The 27,063-nt window shown below is 33.2% G+C and overlaps 2 protein-coding genes and 3 pseudogenes across 2 annotated transcripts; 2 read left to right on the top strand and 3 right to left on the bottom strand.

Annotated features, from left to right (window-relative positions):
- Positions 1-74: 74 nt before the first annotated feature.
- LOC107480253 (histone-lysine N-methyltransferase ATX3-like) lies at positions 75-7,225 on the bottom strand. The gene is given in 25 exon segments (XM_052258431.1): positions 75-385; positions 495-595; positions 1,006-1,080; positions 1,198-1,284; positions 1,374-1,463; positions 1,579-1,635; positions 1,740-1,823; positions 2,038-2,210; positions 2,213-2,250; positions 2,335-2,399; positions 2,570-2,600; positions 2,733-2,743; positions 2,932-3,077; positions 3,207-3,331; positions 3,465-3,564; positions 3,710-3,782; positions 3,992-4,127; positions 4,565-4,767; positions 4,888-4,956; positions 5,071-5,139; positions 5,233-5,340; positions 5,586-5,784; positions 5,871-5,926; positions 6,008-6,204; positions 6,207-7,225. Coding segments are annotated over 25 exon segments (2,718 nt in total). The 5' UTR covers positions 6,541-7,225; the 3' UTR covers positions 75-294.
- Positions 6,549-12,071, bottom strand: LOC107480252 (polygalacturonase-like; annotated as a pseudogene).
- A 229-nt stretch (positions 12,072-12,300) lies between these two features.
- The window catches only part of LOC107480288 (uncharacterized WD repeat-containing protein C17D11.16-like), a 107,196-nt pseudogene continuing 92,433 nt past the window's right edge, over positions 12,301-27,063 (top strand).
- LOC107480250 (uncharacterized WD repeat-containing protein C17D11.16-like) lies at positions 18,115-21,526 on the top strand (annotated as a pseudogene).
- LOC107480293 (uncharacterized) lies at positions 22,510-24,346 on the bottom strand. The gene is made up of 2 exons (XM_016100428.3): positions 24,217-24,346; positions 22,510-23,064 (listed from the first exon to the last, which is right to left on the bottom strand). The coding sequence occupies exon 2, from the start codon at positions 23,060-23,062 to the stop codon at positions 22,718-22,720; it is 345 nt and encodes a 114-aa protein (XP_015955914.1). The 5' UTR covers positions 23,063-23,064; positions 24,217-24,346; the 3' UTR covers positions 22,510-22,717.

The following is a 27,063-nucleotide window of genomic DNA, read 5'->3' as shown; positions in this document are numbered from 1 at the left end:
GAATATACATAAGAATATGCTCTGTTCATGCACATTTTGTTTTCCAAATGTCATGTCAAAAATTTTGGAGAATATACAAGAATGGGAGAGGCAATTTACAAAAATGCCTCTAATTCATTGATCTGAATATCTTTTTCCTAATTTATGATATGAGCAAAAGAATATACAATTATAATGAGATTGCAAAAACGATATACCTATCAATGGACTACTGTTTACTCTATACATAAGGCCTATGGTTAGGAATCTGCAATTGCTCCAGTAAAAAAAAAAAAAAAAAGTAAAATGCCAACCCTAGTTCATAAATTTCCTACAATTGGAGGCTTTGCAAAGGCAGGGAACTTTCAGTTCATCCTGCTCATCTGGATCGAATAAGTAATCATACCTGTTGCAACATCAAAGAAAAGGGATTACATATCATATTAATCCAAAATATAATGCCAATGAAGAATAATGCCATTAACATAAATACGTAGAGACAGAACAAACCGTACGTTAATTCTTCGCCAGCAGAAACATTCGTCTTGGCAATGAGAACGATCCGACTCTCTTGATCACCCAAACTCATAATCCTTGCATAACAATTTGGCATGCACTGCAGCAAGTCAGGATGAACATCAATACTTCATCTAGCAATCAAAATATAGAATAAAAGCCTTAGACTGTAGTGCCTTTGGTGTAAGTTTTTATTTTCTGTTTTCATTTTCTGTTTCAGAATTTTGTAAAGAGAAAAGAGAAAACAGAAGGTAAAACTAAAAAACAGGAAATTTTTTTTTATCATTTTTATTGTTTTCTCTTTTTCCTTAATAGAATCCCAAATTCAGAAAATAAAAACAAAAACCAAATGCACCCTAGGTTGCTGCGACGACCTGCCCAACCACTCCTTTATTTACAAATAAGGATTAAGGTGTAGGGCAAATTGGGCAAATTCATGGGGCATTCCATTGATGAAGGAATACAGAGATAACATTTATAAAGTTACAGCAGAGTTTGATTATAACTTACAGAATGGTTTATTAGCCGTGCTATATTGCCCTTGTACGTTGCATCAATTACCACATCCTCACTGATCTTGAACAGCTGCATTATTTATTGTTTCATGTTAAGATCAGAAATAAAAGAGTAACCTGTCTGAAACAGGCATTTCAAGCACAGAGAAAATAATGGAGGATGTTTCATAAATCACAAGAGACTCACATAGCAATCTTTTCCTTCTGCACGGTATTTCACTTCCCTTAAATCAGCAACACTTCGCCTTACCCGCTCAATGCGATACTCAACAACCTTCACACAAACGTAAACACAAAATTAAGGTGAAGCAACTATTCATCTAATATGTCATCCGCATTGACCATCTTAGAATAGTAAGTTACCATCTCTCCTTCTTGTATATCTCTACGAGCAAAAAGACCCCATCCATGGATACCCGATTTTCCAAAGCAAACTCGAAGCTTTTCCATTTTCTGAGATATCAAAGTGAAAACTTTTAAGACTTCACTAAAAAAAAAAACAGAACATAAATTTTTTTCCCCCTCTGAAATTAAAATGAAGTAATTGACAGGAGCACACGGGGTTAACCTGTAAATGATGAAGTCGTTCCTTGAAAGAAGTAAATACTTTAGAATCTTCAGAATCCTATCAGATCAAGACATACAAAATTTACTTTTCATCACATAACACAATCACAATCAGAGGGACAAGAAGATCAAACACATAACCCCTTGACCATGAAAGATTACCTTATAGCTGTTCAACTGAGTTATTGCACTTAAAGAATGATGGCCGGGTCCCTTCAGCAAGTGAATTATTGGTATTTCAGCCTTCTGGCAATACGTGAGACAATAATTGAATCAGACCAAATTGAAAGAAAGTGGTTAATGAAAGTAATTAAATCCTTAGCACAGAATAACATTAGCAGCCTTAATGAAGGAATGCAAATGGGAAAAAAGAAGACAGCATAGTAATAACAAAAGATTAGGCAAGTTTCAATATGTACACACATTATTACAGTCATAATTATATATCTAGAATCATCACCTTATTCAGTGATCTACAGTATACATGACATCTTGCAGCAGAAAATGGCTCAATCTTGTCACCTTCAGAGTTTGAAGATTGAATAAGCTCTACATTCTTTGATGAAACCAGCCTTGACCCCCGGAAGCATCTTCTATGATTTTCAAGAGAGGCTCTGGGAGAGAAAACCCCAGGGGAGTATGTACAACCAATACAGATTCTGGATTTGGGACCCTGAAATCGAAGTAGCATAAACATACAGAACTTAAAAGAACACCAAGATATCATTAAAGATGATTCAATCGCCAGAGCTCAAACCTGTGAACTGCACAGTATATTAGCTTCTTTGTTATTTGAGTCCCATTCTTCTCCACAGAATGCAACTGTAAGTTTAAACAACATTAATATATCACCTTAACATATTTCCACAGCTCTTCTAACCCTCATATAACTTAATTCAAACTGTAAAGGGTGGCCCATGCCCTCCAAAAGAAAGCTCATGATTACAGTTTCAAATTAACCTACTCATATTTATCAGAAGTGTGAAACTTACTTCTGTGCTATATCCTGCTCTCGAAGCACACCTGTGTGTGAGAGAGAGAGAGAGAGAGAGAGAGAGAGGAGAGAGAGAGTTTAATAAATTCCCATAGAGAGGAGGGGATAGAGCAGTGTGATGAATAATAATGTACTTTTAGCAGAAAAATATTTAGTTTTACATTTGGGAATACTCATCCAAAGTGATTTGGAAGGAATGAGCTATATGTTGATGGAAAAATCAAAAGTAAATTCGAAGTGCCAATTTCAATAGTGATAAATAAATAAATAAATTATGCCAAAATGTCAAGATTACCAACATAATTTGGAATTAATGATTAATACAAAAGCCAAAATAACCTTTTTAGCTCAGAGTTCTACCTTAACAAAGGTATTAGGAAGAATTCTCAGTATTCCTACCGCAGGTTCCATGGCCTCATGATTTTGGAAAACCACTTGAGGTTGAAACCAAGCACATGTCACATGAACCCATAGCATCTCAACATCAGTTGGTTTTAGAGCACCACCTGCAAAGCATTTTCATCCCAAGAAGTAAAATATTGCATGACATAGAGGTCTTGCTTTTACAGGACTCAGAATACCCATAGAATGCACATAATACTGAGTAAATGCACAAAATACCAAGTATGACATACCTTTTACAGGACAGAGGCAACAGTCTCTCTCCACATCTGGTGTTTCACATACTCTACAAACCCAAGAAGTAAAATCTTGAACATTCTTTGCCCCATAGCATTCTTGGTGGACTGCTATTTGGCACCTGCATAATGAAAAAGAAAACATATATCTTGATAGACGTTTCCATCTTTAAGCCTTGTAAGTTTTGAACAAAATACAAAGCATCCCCGATATTTCTGAATTAAGAACAAAAACATGAACAATAATGGACGCACCTGTTACAAATAATAATTTTTTTATCTTCCCAATCTTCTACCCATCTGCAAACTGCACATCTTTCTGTTGTCCATTTTGCATGAACTGGCTCATAATTTTCTGCGAGAATAAGGTAAAGGAAAAATAAATATTTGTTCTTCAAGATGTATTCTAGTGAAAGGATACATTGGCAAGTACCATAGGACCTGAGAAACTAAAAACTGACGCCTTCAGTGTATAGAAGTTCATATAAAGTGCAAATTACCTTGCAAAAAGCTAAGCACCTGCTGCTGATCTAACTGTTGTGGAACTCCATCTTGTGAAATGTTTTCTGTGATCTGAAGTAATTATTTCCAATAAAAAATTAGCAAAAAGGCAAAATAATACACAAATACACCCCAATAAATATGACACTGTATCAGCATAGGCAAATCCAAGTGATACAGATCTACTTCATGACTATGAAATTAGTAATAGCCAACCACCTCACAGAATACCCATAGGAAAGATTTGATGTCTTTAAGTCTAATGTAGCAAGAATACAAACCCATTTTTCTAGTGGGAGCATCATGTTTTTCACTTTCACACTATGTTTCCATTTTTTGGCTCTGCTACCTGTGTGCCTTTCCCATTCACTTGGTGTATGCTTCCTTGAACCACAAGAGCTACACTTGCACATAATTCTGCATGCAACCACAAGCAACTCAATGAAATCTTCAAATAATTTGCTAACCTATGGTTCTTTTAAATTATAGGAGTCCGAACAGAAACTGTTTTGCACATGCAAAGCCTAATTAGGTTGATAAAATATCTATATTGACTGTAGTATCTTAAAGGATCAAGATAATCCCGGGATCATGCCAATGCCATTGTCAACTAAATTTGTTTTTTGAAGGTACATGAGTGTCACAAAAATCATACAGATAAAACAGATTTATTTGCACTGATTAGCTCTATGAAATTCCTGGTTGCAAATGATAAGATTTAAATAGAGAGAATCTCCAGAAATATGAATTTCAGAAAAAAGGGACAGAACATAAAAATAAATTGCTTTAAACCATAAACAAGAAGAAATATTCAAATCAGATTATCAGCTCCAAGAAGCGCAAGGAACGCTTACAAATGAAGCTTTGGGAAGTAGAGTCCTTCCATGTCATTGCACACCACTGTTACCGTCTCAGGTACTATAGATTTTTGGCTATTCTCTACCAATCTGTCTTCCACATTATACTTCTTTTTTGACTTGCTTGTTTTGGGTATGGGTACTTTCTTATTGAAATTTCCCTTGCACGCTGGGCAATAGTAATCTGTGTTTTCAAGATCCTGCAACAAGAAACCATTCGTTTATCTTCCACTAGTTTATGTGAAAAAGAAATTGGTAAGAAAGTAATATTAGTTGAGGAGAAAGAGATATTAAATAACATAGTAATCATGGTACAGAACCTTGAAAAGTTCAATGGATATTTTATCGCACTCAGCATGCACCCAAACATTACAGCGATCACAGCACACCTAATTCAAGAAGTTCAGCCCCAGAAGATATTAAAATTTTGAGTTTATTCAAACAAACATATATTAGCAATTTAAAGAACATCCATCTAATTGAAAAGAAATGCATTATCTCACCCAATTCCCACCATGTGAATGGTGCCAAATCTTTTTGCAAATGCCACAATATTGTTTTGATTTTCGTAACTGTAACAAAAGGATAAAAGATTTTAAAAATTAACTTCTATAAATTATGGAGTCAAGACTTTCAAGCAATCAAAATGAGCCATTCTGCTTAACCTTAAAGCAATGTTTGCAATAAAATTGAGATGCACCACTTGGGTCCTTAATCTTCTTCATCGTTTTGCATGGCAACATCAAATAACAGCCAGCACAAGATATTGTATCCTGCAGAATATATTCAACAGATAAGAATTCACAATCAAAGAGAGTGTACATAAGAGGCATTTCTATGAACTTAGCTATTATCCAAATTTTATTAGGAACGACTACTGCAGCCTTGGTCCAGTACATATCAACAAGAGTAAAATATCTCTTTCTTATTCAGAAAGTAAAACAAAGCTTATGAATGCTCTCCACTAACCATGATGTCGTTCAGCACAAAATGAAAAAACAAAAGAAATTAATCTTACTTGATCCTCGCAGTGGTATTCATCATCAACAGGCATGGCTGGGGGCTCTAAATATCCATACGGATAAGCATTTACATAAGTTACTTCCTCTACTTCCAGCTGTGAGTTGAGAAGACCATCTACAGCCAGCATTGCCTCCTCCAATGCCATGCAAAAGTCACTCGGTTTGCTCTTGTACAACTGTGTCTGACCCTGGAATCTGAACATAAACAAAAATTTATAATGAGTAACCGCTCTGCATTCTTGCAGAAACAACCGCAGCCAAAACCATTCAACAACACCCACCTTTCCATGAACTTAGAGAAGGGGAATATCATTCCCTGCTTTACCCAAGCATAGTCCTGCAAATCAACATTCATCCAATTCACTAAAAAATCACATAAATTTACCACCACATGTAAAATTCCTAATAGAAAGCTTACCCTTTGGGTCCCATTTTTCGAAAAGCCAAAGAACATGACGCAGAGTGCACCAAGAACGCAGCAGCTGAGGACGGATTTCGGAGCCTGCAAGATAGGATCAATCACCACAGCAGGCCAAGCAGGGTACCTTTTCCCACACTTCGCCAAAACTATATCACCCAACGCGAAATCCTCCGGCCTGTAAACCTGTTTCCTCCTTTCACCACCATTCCCAGTAGTTTTAACCTTCTGCTCCACACCACCTTCAAAACTAAGCACAGAATGACAGAACTGTTACTCTCAGTTTTAACAAAACCATTCTTTTCCATCTCTATATTCACTTCAAGAGCACAATAATTATCACCCTTCTTTTTCTTCTCTTCATCTGCATCATCCTCAAAGCTGGAATCCGTGTCCTCCACTTTGACTCCTTGGTTCTTCCATGAATCAAGAACCGAGTCATTGAACCTCGACGGCAAGGACTGATGGCGGCCCCGTGTAGACCGCAACAATGGCGGCCGAGTCCCATCTCCGCCGCCGTCACGCGGTGCCATTTTACCGTTCAGCTGTACGGAATTTGAATTGGACTGAACCTCAGCACCACCATTCCAATAAGCTCCTTCGCTGCACCAAGAGCCAGAACCACTGCTGAAATCTTCAGCATCGCGAGAGCATAATTCGTTAACCTTCCGCTTCTTCTGATTCCCGGAACAACCATAGCTCTCAGAATCATGCTCTGTTTCTTCTCCTTCTTCCACAAAAACCCTAATTTCACATCGAAACGATGTGCAACATAGAACCTCCAAGAATTCAGGACTTAACTTTCAAGCCAACACCAGTTTCCTAATTCCTATACCAACAAACACGTTGGAATCTCGCACCTCTGACGAATAAAAAAAAAACACTGAAAAATAACAAGAACGCGCGCAGAATTTCGATTCCAAAACCCTCGGAATCGAACAATGACGCGACCAACGAAAGGAGGAACGAGAAGGGGGAAAAATCAGCGAATTGTTGTTGTCGTTGTTGTTCTTTGGATTTTGCGAATCGCGTTGTGAGAGTTTGGAAGCGTTTGATTTGGATTTGGGGAACAGATTGGGACGAGAACGATGAAGAAAAAATCCCGGGAAAAAGGAAGCATTAAAGAGAAATAAATTTTCCCGAGAAACAAACAATTTGAAATTGGCGTTTGAGAGAAGAAAAACGCATAAAGAAAACAGAAGCTTGTGTTGTGATATATTTATGTGTGTGACCTGTGTGTAGTATCAAGTATGCTATTGCTTGAGAATTAATTAAGAGAACCTCCTGACAATTATCTCAAAACATAATGAAATTTTTGATAAAAAAATATTTAACTTGATTCTTAAATTTTATTTTTATAAAATTAATTAATTCTATTTTTCTTAGTATAGAAACTAATTAATCTCAAAAAAAGATTAGAAGTTAATTAGATGTGTTTTTTTTAGGATTTTATCATTTTTTCGTGATAATTGTCAGAAATCGAATGAAATATTTACTCAAATTAATTAAATTTTTCTTAAATTTAATAAAAAAATTAAATAATTCCCTTTCATAAATAGATCTTATACTAATAACTGTAAAAAATATAAAATAACGGATGACGAATTTGAAGAAATATAAGTCAACTATTTCATAGTAAACACTAAGCATTAATAATAGTTTGAAGGGTTTTAATTAGTATCTGTTCTAAAAATATATATTAAAATTATTGTTTTAAAACAAAAAAATATAGATGAAATAAATTAAAAAATACAAAGAATCTCAAGAAATAGAAATTTATGTGAAATAATAGAATGAAAGTAATATAATTGAAAAAAATCTGTTTTAATTAATATTACGTGTATTTTCTTTCGTTCTATTAAATATTTTTTTTGCCAACGATGTTCTTTTATTATTTATATTTTTATATAAAACAATAAAAATTAAAAAAATTAAAAGTTAATATACGAAAATATAACTTAACAAAATATGTTTAATTTACTATAATAATCAAATGTAATTGAGATTAAAATCCAAATAAAACTATTTAAATAATAAATTTTTGAAAAAATTGTGCATTATATATATTATCTTTATTTTTTATTTTTTTTTGAAAAAATTGTGCATTATATATAATATCTTTATTTTTTATTTTTTATTTTTTATTTTTTATTTTTTATTTTTTATTTTTGATCCATTGAAAAAATAATCTTCACCTTTTTTATTAAAAAATACTCTTCCTACAATCCCACTTATTTATTTAGATTTTCTGTTTTTGTCATAATTATTGCAAGTATTGTAAACCTCTTTTTTTTTTGGTCTAGCAAGTATTGTAAACTTAAAAATCGGAAATGGAGACTTGTGTAAAAGGGTATTATACTTTTTTATTTGAGAATGTTTGGGCCCATAGCCCATTAGACCAAAAAGCCCAATATAAACAAGGTCTTATATTTTAGGCCTGCAGAAAAACCCCAACACAACGTGTGCACTTCTACTTCATCACACTTCCATGGTTCAATCCTCAGTCCTGTGGCGGCGCTGTTTCTATCTTCTTCGTCTTCTTTCCTCAACAACTCTCTACTTCTATGTTTCAATTTTTATTCCTTTAGTTCAAAATACTGTGTTTTCTTTCTTCTTTTTAATTGCTTTTGGTTTAGGGTTCTCTGTTTGGATTTTTGGGAACAACAAAATCAATCAAACTTCGACATGTTTGATGGTAAAGTTCAAATCTTTTTTCAATTGGTTATCTAAAAAGAGAAAAAGACTGGCATGGAAATGATGGTTATAGTAAAAGGTTTGAGCTGGAAGAACAAACATTGGGTAGTAATGGCAGTGTTTTTGAAGCAAAAGGGCAATTTGGTCAATGATGAATGAAGAAGACCCATGTTCCTTGCAAAGCTATTGCAATGTGACACTGCGCAACTTCTTCTAAATAAAAAAGAGGGTGTTAAGAAAAAGGCGTGGGTTGCATTCTAGTATGGATTGACAACCTAGACTTCTCCCAACACTTTTTGGTGATTGTGTTTTTTTGTTTTCAATGCACTGTCTAATGCTTCCAATGTAACTTCCGGCATTGATTAAAAGCCTTCATACTGATCCTTGCCACAATTCCTCTTGGGAATTATGTTTTGCATTTTGTAACTATGTCAATATGGGTTTATGGTCATGTTTTTACATGGTTAGATTAGTCCTTTAGGTTTGAAATTAGGGTTTTAAATTGCGGTGGCAAGCTCGTCAGAACAAGGTGGAAACTTAGTAGTTTTTTTTTTCCATAAAATTGATAGTTGAGATAACTTGGTATGAAATTAATATTTGAGAGGGGTTAAATAATAAATTAATTAAATTTATCAAATTATTTAATAATTTTTAACTATTAATTTTACATAAAATTAATTATATTTAAATTTTTGTTTTTAATTTTATAAGAAATTAATAATTAAGTAATTTTTAACTATCAAATTCATATTAAAAGTATCAAAATTTTACCCTTATGGCCTTAATCATTAATTTTCTCAATACATTTTGATAATGATCCAGTCCCATAAAAGCAACACTATCTTTTGCTGCTATTCCAATTCTGTTCTTGAGAGTTGTTTAGTAGAACATTTTAATAATTAAATTAATCTTAAAATTTAAACAAATTTTTACGAAGTGCCAAATCTTTATTAAATAAACAATAAAAATTAATGTTTAATTTTTTATTAAAATTTAATGTAAAAATTATTGTCTTCTAAATAAAAATTAGAGATTAATTTTGTAATTAAAAATTATTAAAGATTAAACTGTCTAATTAAAATTTTTTAAGAGATTAATTTGGTATATTACTCTTATTTTTTATTTTATCCAAATGAGTTAAAAAACATATTGCCCCTTTCTTTTGTTCTATGTGAAAGATTTTCTTTACTTTACTAATGATTAAATAAAATTAAAGTCTAACATAGTCAAACAATCTAACATTTTACAATAAGGACAAAAAATCAACTCACAAAAGTCAAAATTATTTAAAATTAAAAATAAAAATAAAATAAGGTAGAACTTATCTATATTAAGATGAGTTATAAATGTTAGGTTGAAAAATTAAATTAACTAAGTAAACTAAAACAGACGTTAGTATAATTTTGGGAACAATTTGAATATTATCTCATTGAATAATGCATGATCTTCACACTTGGTCATGTCATTGGTTCTGATCCTTTTATTTGGGTAACAATTAATTTTTTATTCTATACATATGTATGCTTAATTATTAGATAGATAGATAAAGTATTTATATTTTAACTAAAATCAGCAGGGATCACTGACCACAGTAGTACGCATAAAAAAATAATAAAAGGATTAAGTATTGTTTTCGTCCCTGACGTCTTAGATTAAAATCAAATCGTCCCCAACTTTTTTTTTTTCGTTATTAAAAAGTAATTATTAGATAGATAGATAAAGTATTTATATTTTAACTGAAATCAGCAGGGACTACTGACCACACTAGTACACATAAAATAATAATAAAAGGGTTAAGTATTGTTTTCGTTCCTAACGTCTTGGATCAAAATCAAAATCGTTCCCGACCTTTTTTTCGTTATTAAAAACTGTTAAGCAAAGACTATAATTAGCAGCTACGAATGGAAGAGCTCTTCCTGCAACGGTTGGCTTGACATTACGACATACGGCAACTATCGGAGCTTCGTTGAATTTGAGATCAATATCACGTAGCGTGACCTGCTGACATGGCAAAGCACTGTTGCATATGAGGTTTATCCCTTCCCTCGTTAATGACGTGCCCCTAATGTTTTTGAATGAAACATTTTTTATCCTTATTTTTGATGGATTCTAAACAAGTGCACACAAACATAAACAATTAGTAACAATTAATAATGTAATGTATATATGTATAGTGATGAATAATACCTGTTTATTGCACTGGTTCAAAGGGCAATACTCCTGGTCAATGATAATAGGGTTCCTGACATTAATTATGGTAACGTCTTCATAATAAAGATTAGAAATAGGAGAAGTTCCAGGAGCACTAGGCCAAGTCTTGATCCTCAAACCATTGTCAGTGTTTGTGAGAGTGGCCTTCTTGAGAATAAGACCATCCACAGGAGCCTCAGTGGTGTACTTGCCAAGGCTTCCAACATTGATGCCATGGCCAGGTCCACACTTCATATTGTAGATGTATGTGTTCAGGCTTCCGTCACCGATCGATATGCAATCATCTTCGGCCGCTATGTCTGTGTTCAGAATCCTCACTCCATTTGATCTTCCCAAGTGGATACCATCTGTGTTTAGGCTGTTCCCTAGTGCAATGACCTTGAACCCATCAAAGGTGAAGTTTTGGCACCCCAGTACATTCACATTAAAGTTCTTGCTATTCTTTGATGTTATTGCCCTAACAACTGCATGTTTCATGAAGTTGAAACCGAAATTCTGTCATCAAACACAATTCAATCATCTTTTAAACATAAATATATAAATCTGGTTTGAAAATAAGAAACACAAAAACAGTTTATATACTATCTAGACAGTATTGATTTATAAAAATGCTAATCAGCTATTACATACAAATGTCTGATTTAGTAGCTGATTTTTTTTGTACGTGTAACATGATTGTAAAATGTTAAGAAATCGCACAAAAGAAAAATATTATTAACCATTGGAGTCCCAGCACAATTGAGGTTGGTTCCACAATCATTTTGTTGCCAAGCAATTGCACCTTGACCATCAAAAACACCATTGCCAGATAGGGTGAAGTAATAAACATAATGAACCTTAACCCATTGCCATTCATCGCCAACACCACGAGGGTTCATTGGTGCTATTACTGTTCCATCAACATAACGCTCAATAGGAGCCTTACAATGCCCTTTCAAATCCACTGCCCGCATTCTAAAATTCCCACGAGGTATAACACTCTTCCTTACTGTTGGTGATGCACATGCTTCTCTCCATGCATTTTGTAAGAGCCTGAGTTATATCTGAATTAGGTACCCCACTATATTTTGCAATAGGAACGACAAAAGATTGAGCTTATGCCACACGCAACCAGCAATATGAATAAAACAAGCGTTGTGGTGCTCAACTCCATATCCATGTTTATTATTGTTGAAACTTTGTCATTTCTTTTTCAAAGAAAGAAACTAATGTATTTGTTGAACTTCTAAAAAGGTGTTTTCTAAGTGTGTTGGGAATGATATTTATTTGGAAAATTATATGGTGTGGATTGTGGCAGCCTTTGTTTGTGGGTTCAGGAGGCTGCCACCACCATTCTACACACACACACACACACCACTTTCTTCTTTCGTTTGATTTCGAGTCTCAGAATGATTTCAGCTATTTCATGGATACCGATAGGTGCTTCGAAGGCGGAACCCACCATAGCTAAATCTCCTTCCAAGGAAGAAATTCAAGATATAATCACCACCGCCGCCGCTAGGTCTTTCTCTTCTTCTTCAAAACTCACTTAGCCAATTATAAAATTTTATCAAATACTTTACAATATATGTATGTTATGCAGTACAACAGACAGTGAAAATTAGGAAGAAGCAGGGGATGAACGCATGGATGATGCCAGTGGCGCCGTCGATGAAGTTGCGCGAACACTCAATGTTGCTGATGCTCTCGGAAAGGCTGATAAATTGGACAATATTGCCCTCGGTTTGAAGGAGCTTGACATGGAACATTACGATGATGAAGATGAAGGTATACAATAACATCTCAGGGAGTTATATATTATAGTTAGTTAGTTTGTTAGCATTTTAATTAGAGTTAGCTATCGAATCACTTAGCATGATATCAGCCATGGCTATGGTTAGCTAGCTAGCTCTATCTCATTGTGTTGTCTGTGTTAATTTGCATCTTTTTATTCACCTTAGGAGTTGAGGTATTTAGTTCCGGGATTGGTGATCATTATTATCCAAGTAACGACCTGGATCCTTATATCAAAGATAAGAACGTAAGTTCCAATACTTTGTCTACATTCTGCTGTTGACCTTCATTTGTGACTCTACAACATCATATTGTTTTACATTGTTAAGGATGATGATGACTCTGAGGAACTCGAAGACATGATCATTAATCCAACTGATTCCGTCATTGTTTGTGCTTGTACTGAGGACGATCTCAGTCTTCTCGAGGTAAACAAATCCTCACTTATTTGATGATATATTTTTCTTTGATGTTTGTTATGTGATGCAATGGTAGACTTATATGAGTTGGGTATTTTTCTACTACAAGGTTCATATATTTGAGGACTTCGGTACTATTGAGATGAACATGTATGTCCATCGGGATATCATAATTCCTGCATTTCCACTATCCCCAGCTTGGCTTGACTGCCTTCAAGGAAGAGAGAAAGGTGGGGAATATTGCCTTTGTCAATGCATCTCGCATGTTTACTCCTTTTTTTTATTAAATATGTTGGTTTTTTGTGCTCTTGTCTGTTTTAGTAAATAAGTTCTAAATTCTAGCCTTCGTTTGCATGCTCAAAATTTGACTTGATCCCCTTCTGCTTCCTCTACTTTCTATCACATTATTATTTCATTATCATTGCAGGAAACTTTTTAGCTGTTGGTTCGATGGAACCGTCAATAGAAATTTAGGACCTTGATGTTGTAAGTGAATATCGTTAACAAATTTCATTGAAAAGTTGGAAACATCATTCAGAATATAAAGCCACTTTCATTGAATACCTTCTAAGCTTCCTTTGTTCCCAGATTGATGCAGTAAAGCCATGCATGGTTTTAGGTGGCATTTTAGAGAAAAAGAAGAAGGAAAAAAGTTTGAACATCTTTTTGTGTTGAAGTGCAATTATGAGTATAGACCCAGTTACTGATTCTGTTAATTGGCTTAGTAGAAATCAATCAAATACAAAGATGACAGTCACGCTGACTCTGTACTCGGTCTTGCTTGGAACAAAAAGTTCAGGTTTGTTAAATTTAAAACTGGATTTTGGTATTATTTCATCTGTTGGGCACCTTTTGAGACATAAAGGTTTCATTTATTACTTATTTTGAAACTCTATTCTTTTGCACCTCTGATGATAGTCATTCTTAAAACATTAAGGAATGTACTTGCTAGTGCCAGTGCTGACAAGCGAGTCAAGATTTGGGATGTGGCTATTGGGAAGTGTGAGAGTACAATGGAGCATCACTCAGACAAGGCAAGTAGTATGCTAAAGTGCAATCAATTATTACAAATATGAGCTTCTTTTATTGATAAAGAGGACTTTCCCTCTTTATGTCCATCATCTTTTCTTTTCTTTTTTCCTTTAGTTTTAAATAGTGTAAAAGCTCAGAAATATTACTTATACGTTGGTAGGAAAGATTTTCACTTTTTTCTTTAATTAAGTCATTTAATATTGTATATTTTGTCTTACTAACATTAATTTAGGTTGCTTGAGTCAATATGTTGTCTGATGCCTTTGTTCATATATCTTGACAGGTTCAAGCAGTTGCTTGGAATCATCATGAACCAAAAATTCTTCTTATTGGTTCATTTAATCATACTGTGGTCCTGGTAGTGACAGAATGTTGCTTATATACTCTATATTTTTGTATTTCTTTTTTTTTTATACTGTGGTCTTGGAATGGATACTTATTACACTGTAGATTTTGGTTCTATAATATTCATGTACCAAAACAGACTTTCTCTTTAAAAATGATCACATTGGAATTTCTTTCTACCTTTTTTTTAGTTATCTAACATTCTAATGCTTTCAATGCTTTTACACTTTGCAGAGGGATGGAAGGATGACATCCCATCCTGGTTATAAGTGGTCAGTCACAGCTGATATCGAGAGCTTGGCCAGGGATCCACACACTAACCACGATTTGTGGTGTGTTATGGTTAATTTTGATTTCTCATTTCGGTGATTGAATTGGTGATTGTATTTTTATGGATGCATAGTTTTATCTTCACTAATAATATTTAAATTGTGCTTCTAGGTGAGTCTCGAGGATGGTACTGTCAAAGTATTTTGATGTTCGGACCGCAATGTCTGAATCCACATCTGATCTAAGTTCTACATTTACTCTTCATGCACATGACAAAGCTATTACCTCAGTATCCTATAATGTGTCAGCACCTAATATATGTATTTCCAATGTTTTGATGAGAAATACCAAGTTATTATGTACTCAGTTTAACCATACCTTGTTGCCTTCTTGCAGCTACTTGCTACTGGATCGATGGACAAAACGGTAACTGTGAAGTCCGTTTGTTGTGTTCCTATTCCTATATACTATATCTTGCAGAATTGGAAATCATCTCATTCGAGTACTATTATTTGTTACAGGTAAAGCTTTGGGATTTATCGAACAACCAACCATCTGTTGTGGCATCTAAAAACTCCAATGCTGTAAGTTTGCTTCTTTTATTTGTTGAGATTTAACCGAAAGAAAAAAAGGTATTCTCTAGTCTGAATCATGATACAAGTAACACTGATGACTTCTGTTTTTGGAGGTGGCTTTTCAGGGAGCTGTATTTTCTATTTCGCTCTCAGAGGACAACCCCTTTGTGTTGGCTATAGGAGGCTCAGAGGGAAAATTGCAAGTGAGTGAAAAGTGCCACAGAAATTCAAATGTGTTCTTGATAGATTTTTCTGTGAAATTTACTGTTGTCACTCATACCTTGTAGGTTTGGGACAATTTATCTGAGTCTGCTGTCTCTCGGCGTTATGAAAATTACAACAAAAATAGAACTCGGTCGTGATATAAGTGAGTCATAATAGCCTTTTCGGTCTCCCCTTCATGTTACTGGTAGGCTAGAAGTATTTATGTTACATACAGTTGTTGTGAAACAGGATGAAAGCAATATATTAAGGATGGTAGATATATAGAGTTTGATAGCATGTTCTCTCTCATAATTCATGTAACATCCTTATAAGTTTTGAATGAACATTTGTTCTACAGCTTGGATCATTGAGTGTTTCAATTTTTTGCCTTTGTAATATAATTGCGGTCATGCGCTTGTGAATAACGAGTTGCAGCGTCTTCTACAATTGAACTTGTGTGCGAAACTCCTAACATTGTTCTCAACTGTTTATTACAATGGTAAATTAGAATGGTAAAGCGAACGAGTTGTTTGTTTTAATTTTCTTAAAATTGATTTTGAAATACTACGTGAGTGTTTGAATTATCGGTTGTCAAATTAAAATTAATAAATTATATTATAAAAAAATAATAATAAATATAATACACAGTTTGAAACATCTCAAATTAATCAAGCACTATTGATCTTTGAACCAACGTGTACGAAGGAGCATGTACTGTAACTCATAAAGAGCACTACAACTCTCCTTAGGACGAGGACTTATGCACCTTCGTCACCTTCATAGAAGCAAAATGAATAAATAAATAAATAAATAAATCTGTTATAAGAAGAGCCATGGTTGCATTGCATATATGCATGTGTTAAGCAAAGGCTCTAATTAGCAGCTACGAAAGGAAGAGCTCTTCCTGCAACGGTTGGCCTGACGTTACGACATACGGCAACTGCCGGAGCTCCGTTGAATTTGAGATCAATATCACGTAGCGTGACCTGCTGACATGGCAAAGCACTGCTGTATATGAGGTTCACCTCTTCCCTGGTTAATGAGGTGCCCCTAATGTTCTTGAATGAAACATTTCTTATCCTTATTTTTGATGGATTCTAAACAAGTGCACACAAACATAAACAATTAGTAACAATCAATAATGTAATGTATATATGTATAGTGACGAATAATACCCGTTTATTGCACTGGTTCCAAGGGCAATACTCCTGGTCAATGATAATAGGGTTCCTGGCATTAATCATGGTAACGTCTTCATAATAAAGATTAGAAATAGGAGAAGTTCCAGGAGCACTAGGCCAAGTCTTGATCCTCAAACCATTGTCAGTGTTTGTGAGAGTGACCTTCTTGAGAATAAGACCATCCACAGGAGCCTCAGTGGTGTACTTGCCAAGGCTTCCAACACTGATGCCATGGCCAGGTCCACACTTCACATTGTAGATGTATGTGTTCACGCTTTCATCACTGATCGATATGCAATCGTCTCCGGCCGCTATGTCTGTGTTCAGACTCCTCACTCCATTTGATCTTCCCAAGTGGATACCATCTGTGTTTAGGCTGTTCCCTGGTGCAATGACCTTGAACCCATCAAAGGTGAAGTTTTGGCACCCCAGTACATTCACATTAAAGTTCTTGCTATCCTTTGATGTTATTGTCCTAACAACTGCATGTTTCATGAAGTTGAAGCCAAAATTCTGTCATCAAACACAATTCAATCATCTTTTAGACATAAATATATAAAACTGGTTTGAAAATAAGAAACACAAAAACAATTTATATACTATCTAGACAGTATTGATTTATAAAAATGCTAATCAGTTATTACATACAAATGTCTGATTTAGTAGCTGATTTTTTTTGTACGTATAACATGATTGTAAAATGTTAAGAAATCACACAAAAGAAAAATATTATTCACCATTGGAGTCCTAGCACAATTGAGGTTGGTTCCACAATCATTTTGTTGCCAAGCAATTGCACCTTGACCATCAAAAACACCATTGCCAGATAGGGTGAAGTAATCAACATATTGAACCTTAACCCATTGCCATTCATCGCCAACACCACGAGGGTTCATTGGTGCTATAACTGTTCCATCAACATAAAGCTCAATAGGAGCCTTACAAGGCCCTTTCAAATATACTGCCCGCATTCTAAAATTCCTACGAGGTATAATACTCTTTCTTGCTGTTTGTGATGCACATGCTTCTCTCCGTGCATTTGTAAGAGCCTGAGTTATATCTGAATTAGGTACCCCACCATATTTTGCAATAGGAACGACAAGAGATTGAGCTTATGCCACACGCATCCAGCAATATGAATAAAACAAGCGTTGTGGTGCTCAACTCCATATCCATGTTTATTATTGTTGAAACTTTGTCCTTTCTTTTTCAAAGAAAAAAACTAATGTATTTTTTGAACTTCTAAAAAGGTGCTTTCTAAGTGTGTTGGGAACGATATTTATTTGAGAAATTATATGGTGTGGATTGTGGCAGCCTTTGTTTGTGGGTTCAGGAGGCTGCCACCACCATTCTACACACACACACACACCACTTTCTTCTTTCGTTTGATTTCGAGTCTCAAAATGATTTCAGCTATTTCGTGGATACCGATAGGTGCTTCGAAGGCGGAACCCAACATAGCGGAACCTCCTTCCAAGGAAGAAATTCAAGATATATTCACGACCGCCGCCGCCAGTTCTTTCTCTTCTTCTTCAAAACTCACGTAGCCAATTATAAAATTTTATCAAATACTTTACAATACATGTATGTTATGCAGTACAGCAGACAGTGAAAATGAGGAAGAAGCTGGGGATGAATGCATGGATGATGCCGGTGGCGCCGTCGATAAAGTTGCGCGAGCACTCAATGTTGCTGATGCTCTCAGGAAGGCTGATAAATTGGATGATATTGCCCTCGGTTTGAAGGATCTTGACATGGAACATTGCGATGATGAAGATGAAGGTATACAATAATATCTCAGGGAGTTATCTATTATAGTTAGTTAGTTAGTTAGTTAGCGGTTTTAATTTTAGTTAGCGGTTTTAATTAGAGTTAGCTATCGAATCACTTAGCATGAGATCAGCCATGGCTATGGTTAGCTAGCTAGCTCTGTCTCCTTGTGTTGTCTGTGTTAATTTGCATCTTTTTATTGACCTTAGGAGTTGAGGTATTTAGTTCCGGGATTGGTGATCTTTATTATCCAAGTAACGACCTGGATCCTTATATCAAAGATAAGAAAGTAAGTTCCAATACTTTGTCTGCATTCTGCTGTTGACCTTCATTTGTGACTCTACAACATCATATTGTTTTACATTGTTAAGGATGATGATGACTCTGATGAACTCGAAGACATGCTCATTAATCCAACTGATTCCGTCATTGTTTGTGCTCGTACTGAGGACGATCTCAGTCTTCTCGAGGTAAACAAATCCTCACTTATTGGCTGATGTATTTTTCTTTGATGTTTGCTACGTGATGCAATGGTAGACTTATATGAGTTGCGTCTATTTCTACCACAAGGTTCATATACTTGAGGACGCCGGTACTAGTGAGATGAACATGTATGTCCATCATGATATCATAATTCCTGCATTTCCACTATCCACAGCTTGGCTTGACTGCCTTCAAGGAAGAGAGAAAGGTGGGGAATATTGCCTTTGTCAATGCATCTTGCTTGTTTACTCCTTTGTTTTATTAAATATGTTGGTTTTTTGTGCTCTTGTCTGTTTTAGTAAATAAGTTCTAAATTCTAGCATTCGTTTGCATGCTCAAAATTTGACTTGATCCCCTTATGCTTCCTCTACTTTCTATCGCATTATTATTTCATTATCATTGCAGAAAACTTCTTAGCTGTTGGTTCAATGGAACCGTCAATAGAAATTTGGGACCTTGATGTTGTAAGTGAATATGGTTAATAAATTTCACTGAAAAGTTAGAAACATCATTCAGAATATAAAGCCACTTTCATTGAATACCTTCTAAGCTTCCTTTGTTCCCAGATTGATACAGTGTAGCCATGCATGGTTTTAGGTGGCATTTCAGAGAAAAAGAAGAAGGGGAAGAAGGTTTGTACATCTTTTTGTGTTGAAGTGCAATTCTGAGTATAGACCCAGTTACTAATTCTGTTAATTGGTTTTGTAGAAATCAATCAAATACAAAGATGACAGTCACACTGACTCTGTACTTGGTCTTACCTGGAACAAAAAGTTCAGGTTTGTTAAATTTAAAATTAGATTTTGGTATTATTTCATCTGTTGGGCACCTTTTGGGACATAAAGGTTTCATTTATTACTTATTTTGAAACTCTATTCTTTTGCACCTCTGATGATAGTCATTCTTAAAACATTCAGGAATGTACTTGCTAGTGCCAGTGCTGACAAGCGAGTCAAGATTTGGGATGTGGCTACTGGGAAGTGTGAGAGTACAATGGAGCATCACTCAGACAAGGCAAGTAGTATGCTAAAGTGCAATCAATTATAACAAATATGAGCTTCTTTTGTTGATAAAAAGGACTTTCCCTCTTCATGTCCATCATCTTTTCTTTTCTTTTTTCCCTTAGTTCTAAATAGTGTACAAGCTTAGAAATATTACTTATATGTTGGTAGGAAAGATTTTCACTTTTTTCCTTAATTAAGTCATTTAATATTGTATATTTTGTCTTACTAACATTAATTTAGGTTGCTTGAGTCAATATGTTGTCTGATGCCTTTGTTCATCTATCTTGACACGTTCAAGCAGTTGCTTGGAATCATCATGAACCAAAAATTCTTCTTATTGGTTCATTTGATCGTATTGTGGTCCTAGTAGTAACAGAATGTTGCTTATATACTCTATATTTTTGCATTTCTTTTTTTATACTGAGGTCCTGGAATGGATACTTATTACACTGTAGATTTTGATTGTATAATATTCATGTGCCAAAACAGACTTTCTCTTTAAAAATGATCACATTGGAATCTCTGTCTGCCTTTTTTTTTTAGTTATCTAACATTCTAATGCTTTCAATGCTTTTACACTTTGCAGAGGGATGGAAGGATGCCATCCCATCCTGGTTATAAGTGGTCAGTCACAGCTGATGTCGAGAGCTTGGCCTGGGATCCACACGCTAACCACGATTTTGTGGTGTGTTATGGTTAATTTTGATTTCTCGTTTCAGTGATTGAATTTGTAATTGTATTTTTATGGATGCATAGTTTTAGCTTCACTAATAATAATTAAATTGTGCTTCTAGGTGAGTCTCGAGGATGGTACTGTCAAGTGTTTTGATGTTCGGACCGCAATGTCTGAATCCACATCAGATCTAAGTTCTACATTTACTCTTCATGCACATAACAAAGCTGTTACCTCAGTATCCTATAATGTGTCAGCACCTAATGTATGTATTTTCAATGTTTTGATGAGAAATACCAAGTTATTATGTACTCAGTTTAACCATACATTGTTGCCTTCTTGCAGCTACTTGCTACTGGATCGATGGACAAAACAGTAATTGTGAAGTCCGTTTGTTGTGTTCCTATTCCTATATACTATATCTTGCAGAATTGGAAATCATCTCATTCGAGTACTATTATTTGTTGCAGGTAAAGCTTTAGGATTTATCGAACAACCAACCATCTGTTGTGGCATCTAAAAACTCCAATGCTGTAAGTTTGCTTCTTTTATTTGTTGAGATTTAACCGAAAGAAAAAAATGTATTCTCTAATCTGAATCATGATACAAGTAACACTGATGACTTCTGGTTTTGGATGCGACTTTTCAGGGAGCTGTATTTTCTATTTCGTTTTCAGAGGACAACCCCTTTGTGTTGGCTATAGGAGGCTCAGGGAAAAAGTTGCAAGTGAGTGAAAAGTGCCACAGAAAAATTCAAATGTGTTCTTGATAGATTTTTCTGTGAAATTTATTGTTGTCACTCATACCTTGTAGGTTTGGGACACTTTATCTGAGTCTGCTGTCTCTCGGTGTTATGAAAATTACAAGAATAGAACTCGGTCGTGATATAATATAGTCATAATAGCTTTTCCGGTCTCCCCTTTATGTTACTGGTAGACTAGAAGTATTTATGTTAGATACAGTTGTTGCGAATAATTAGAATTTATTTCAAAAAAAGCTGTATTTTTTAATAATAGGTCCCATGACCCGAATAATTAGAATTTATTTCAAAAAAAGCTGTATTTTTTAATAATAGGTCCCATGACAAAAAGAAAAACAAAACTATTTAACATAGGTCTACTCTATTTCTCTTTTTATTAAAAAATAATAAATTGGTAAGGATGGTTATTTACTTATTTTAACATGTGTAATTTTTTATTTTTAAATATTCATATTTTATTTTTATTTACTCTCTTTTTATTTTTGTAACATAACTAATTTAATATTAGATATTTTATTTCTACAATATCAATAACAAATAGCAACATTGTAACTTCTAAGTACTGATAGCAATGACTAATGTTAATGCACTTTAAGAAAAATAGAGTGATATTCTTTAAACAATAGAATACAACAGTTAGAAAATAGATATCATCACTTTTATTTTGATAGTCACCCATTTTTATAAATTCGTGTAAATATATAATATAGGAAAAGTATATATGAAGTGACATTATCAAAAATAGTAGTGACAATATTATTATCCTAATAGTTATTTAAATTGCAAATTATGACTATTTTAAAAAGATATATACTTCAAATTAATATTTAAATTCTATATTATATTATACATGATAAATTAAAATTAGACAACCACCTTCAGATTAGAATTTAATATTGTAAATATTGACTTTAAGAATATTTCATATCTTTTACTGATTAATCATAATTTTCATTTCATTATTAATCATGGAAGAAACTCTTCGCAGTGTTGACGTTATAATCCGTAAGCAAGATTTGTAATCCTTCCATACCTTTTAATAACTATCCCTTGAAGCAAGTTATGTTCATACGTAAAAGATGTAGATTGTCGAGCAAACAAACCACCATAAAAAATGTGAACCTTCTTGATATGAGGGTACTACCAAAATAAAAAGATATTACATTGGTTTAACTTTTTAGTTATTATTTTCTACTAAAATAATACAAAAGTACCAGAAATTTCCAACCATCTTTCTTTTCTCCTTAAAGACAAGTTCCAACAATGATGATGTCACTCACTCGGGTACAACTAAAACACACACAACCACCTTAAACTCAAAGAAGCATAACGCCAGCATCCCTGAGAGAATCAATAACTGCCTTAACCTTCCCATGATACTTCTGTTCTCTCTTCAAATGAACAGAAACAGCAGCAATGTCCTTAAGCAAGAGGCGTTCGGCTAGTAACTTTCCGATCTTTGCAGCCGCAGCCACATCACGCTTAATTTCCAAGCTTGATCTCAATGCTTTCTCCTGTGAGCTAGCAGAAGAGGCCACGGTAGCAGTTGGCGTGTGGATCACCTGGGCACTCACATACTTATTAGTAAAATGCATCCTCAGAACGTAGGGTTTTAGAAATTGTGTGATCCTTGGAGGCCTTACTGGAGAAGGGATAACCATGTCTGTTTTGCGGTGCAAAGGAAACTTCATTTGTTAGTATCACATAACTTTTTGGCATATCACACAAAACTCAGTTATTTATCAACAGTCACAACAACTATTTCTCCCTCATTCATTCCACCACATCAAAGAACTGAATATTGAACAAAAGAAGGCTAGCATTTCAATCTATCTGCAAAATATAAACTTTTCCCCTCTCAACATTCCTATATGGATTACCTTATGCAAAATTAATCAAGGATATGGGCCATGTAGCATATATCTTTAAGAGTTCGATAAAACTTATTAGCAAGCTCAGGAGAAATCTATGAGCAAAGTTGGCAACAGTCCCAAAAATTTGCTATATGCAAAAAAGAGGTAATCAAAGCTGGTGTTTGATTTTGTAAGCATGCAACAGCAAATTTAGGGGGAAGTTAAATTTTAACAGCTTAATATCAACATTAAGGAGAACAAGTAACACGAGCAAAAAAGAAACTTGATTCACAAGAGATTAAGTTTTGCTAAGTCTCTAAAATTGCTAACTTATTCGTGCACCATATTGGGTCCTTTTTGGTTTTACTTTTTTCATTTTTTCTTCACTTTAATGCACTGTAGTAGCAGCAGCTAGTAACTTCCTTTGTTTCCAAGACACCAATAAGGGCACGATAACTCAGGCACAAGGCAGCAATTAAGCAGAGTATACAGAGCAAGAAAGTGGCAAATGCGGAGCGTAATTAAGCAAAAAAGAAAGTAACTTTTGCAACCACTGCATCTAAAAACATTGAGGATCAATGCACACGAAACCCAAAGAGGAAAAAAAAAGAGAGGGAAGAGCTACAAATAATGAAAAATGGGTTGTTGAAAATTCAAATTGTGGTTGGGGAATTGCATCAAACAGGTTGTGTGCAAGCAGTAAACAACGAAACAAACAATACATAAACGAACCCAGCAATAAGTATAATACGCAGAAGCTAAGATTGTGCGATGCCCCAATTCGATTACGCACAAGTAGATGAGATGGTGGATTAGTGGGTGGGGCAAGAGCAAAGAAAGCAAGTGAGAAAACAGGGAACAAGTAATCGAATATAAATGAAGCAATTGATTGATACATTGCACATAGAACACCGACTAAGAAGAATAAGAAGAAGAGGTGAATGGAGAGAGCATAGCATTACCTGAAGATTGAAGAAGAAGAAGAAGAAGAAGTTGCAGAGCTTCGATAAGAGCGCGTATACCACTCTCTAAGACTCAGACCCCCTCACTCACTCTCATCTGTAAAAATAAAAAATTATAAATATAAAACAAAGGACAATAAATCAATGTATGTGTTATTTAAACAACTTTAATCACCCGTGTCATGCACGTGATAAGATTGAAATTATAATTTTAAATTATTATGTTAAATTTTATTTTAATTATAATAATTTAATTAATAAAAAAATAACTTGTATGCGTTATTTTTCTTTTCTTAATATAATGTTAATTGTATTAACTATAAAATAGTTATTTAATCTACTTTTTTCAATAAATCAGGTATATATACTCAATATGACCATAAATAATCTAGTAATACTTAAATCTACCAACAAATTTTTATATGTTGGTTTACTGTGAAGTAAGAAAATATCAAAATCAGCTCAAAATGAAGAACAAATTAATAGAGAATCCGACTGCAGAAAGTTTTGTAATAAACAATAAATAATTTAAACCTACTGAATAACAATTCAATGTTATCCTTTGATACCTGCAAAATATATACATGAAACAACACTGTATCAATGTCTGTATATAAAATTATATGATTAACGTAATTATAAAATTGTTTGTCAAGAGAATAAATTATACGAATTTTTATGATAATTTTAATATTTTCAAACTATTAATGAACAATAAGAATTCATCTATTAGTTCCTAGAATTTTTAAATTTTTTTAAGTGATAGTAATAAATTTAATAAATAAATAGATTTAGTAAGACATTTTGTTAATAATAAATAGATTTAGTAAGACATTTAGTAAGACATTTAGAACAAATAAGTAATAATATATAATAAAAAATTTTGCATATGAATAGATAATTGTTACAAAACAAATTCTAATTGTGACATTTTAAATATTCACATACTGCAAATTATGGAGATCAACCACAATGTAATAGCCACTTTTTCCTGCTTTTGATCATGATATAACTTCTCCTTGTCCGGTTAAGAGTCCAATAACATCTAATTTTAAAAAAAAGGCGAATTAAAAGCATAAAATTAAAGACAAATAAATGAACAACACAATAATAATAATACAAATTATAATAATAATAATAATAATAATAATAATAATAATAATAATAATAATAATAATAATAATAATAATAATAATACCAAATAAGTTAGCTTTTTTATTTGTTTGTCTCAATATATCAGCATCATCGAAAAAATTGAAATGATTGTCAGGAATGTTACGATCATCGATCGTATTTACTATACGTGACTCCTTTTTAAAGGTTATTCTACACACATGTGTAGTCGGAAGATAAATTCCGCTTGATTCCTCAATCAGAAAATTTGAGAAGACATAAACTTTCCCCTCGATCAGATCATTCTCAAACATCCTTGCCAAATAATTCTTCACTGAACAATGGATTTTATCACACTGTAAAACAAATTAAAAACGAAGACTATTAGCACTTACAACTCTATTAAATCGCACTGTGGTTGAGTCCTCCAAAAGTTTACTCATGAAATATAGTTAAAATGTGAACAGTAAATATATATAAACTGGACCTAGCATCAATCGAAGAAATCATGTAGAATAATCAACCTACCTTATCATCTATGAGAACCATTTATAGATAAACTGTCTTACTCTTATCAAATTTGGATGGAACTTTCCATAACCTTATAATCATTGCCTTTATTTTTCAAACCTTTTCATTACATAATCTACTACAGGTAATACTGTTGATAGAATCATAACTCGTAGTCATTAGGTATGGAAAATAATAAAGAGAAAAAGAAATACGAATAAAGTACGAATTGTGTAGATAAAAAATAATTGAAACAATTGACTATTACAATATATATACTAATTACAAATGATATGAATTTTTAATGGAAATACTTGATACTAATAGAAAAAAATTATATAAATAGAAATTATTTAATTTCAATTTCAATTTCATATAACAAAACAGTGATTTTCAAAATTTATGGAATCTTTTTTTGACATATGTATTATGCCATACGTATAAATTATACGGATTATTATATAAATCCATATATATGCATAACAAAACAGTTTAATATTATATATTTTTTACATTAATTATATGCCAATATTAAAAAAAAATAAAAAAGAGATATATAAATATGTATAATATTATTGCTATATATGAAGTAGTTTTATATTGCTTTAATTATAGAGACTTACTATAATTATATAAAATTTAATTTGAGGAAATAATTTTTTTTACTATAAATAATATACTAAAACTGTTAGTATATTATCTTCTTTATGGTTAATTGAATTTATCAATGATTTTTTCGTGTAAATCGTTATTACCCAATTTTTAATAATTACTCAATATACAAAATTTGAAATTGAAAATTGTTATTACTAATTCAATTAACTGATTAATTGAGTAATAATTGTCAAATTATTAAGGTGCAAAATTATTGATTTACTCAATTGGTTTCCATATATTATTTATATTTCAAGTAATAATTTGAAATTATATTATTTACCCAGTTAATAATACTATTATTAATAATTATTTTTTGCATTGATTTTTAAATCAATTATTAAATAATTATTTTTGTTAAGATAATTGTTTATAAATTTTTTCAAATTATATTTTGTTAATACATAATTATTTAGACTATTACTCATGGTACGGTATAATTTCATTTTATACCAATTAATCAATTATAATTATATGACACATGTGTAATTTCAATTTTATCCACCGATTATTGGCAAATAAATTTTATTCCAATTACAATTAAAATCTGTTTTTATTGGCAAATAAATT

The sequence above is a fragment of the Arachis duranensis genome, chromosome 3 (genome assembly GCF_000817695.3).
Source record: "Arachis duranensis cultivar V14167 chromosome 3, aradu.V14167.gnm2.J7QH, whole genome shotgun sequence".
NCBI classification, from domain to species: Eukaryota; Viridiplantae; Streptophyta; class Magnoliopsida; order Fabales; family Fabaceae; genus Arachis; species Arachis duranensis.
The sequence above is the reverse complement of the archived record's forward strand: the minus strand, read 5'-3'. Positions and strand labels throughout refer to the sequence as shown.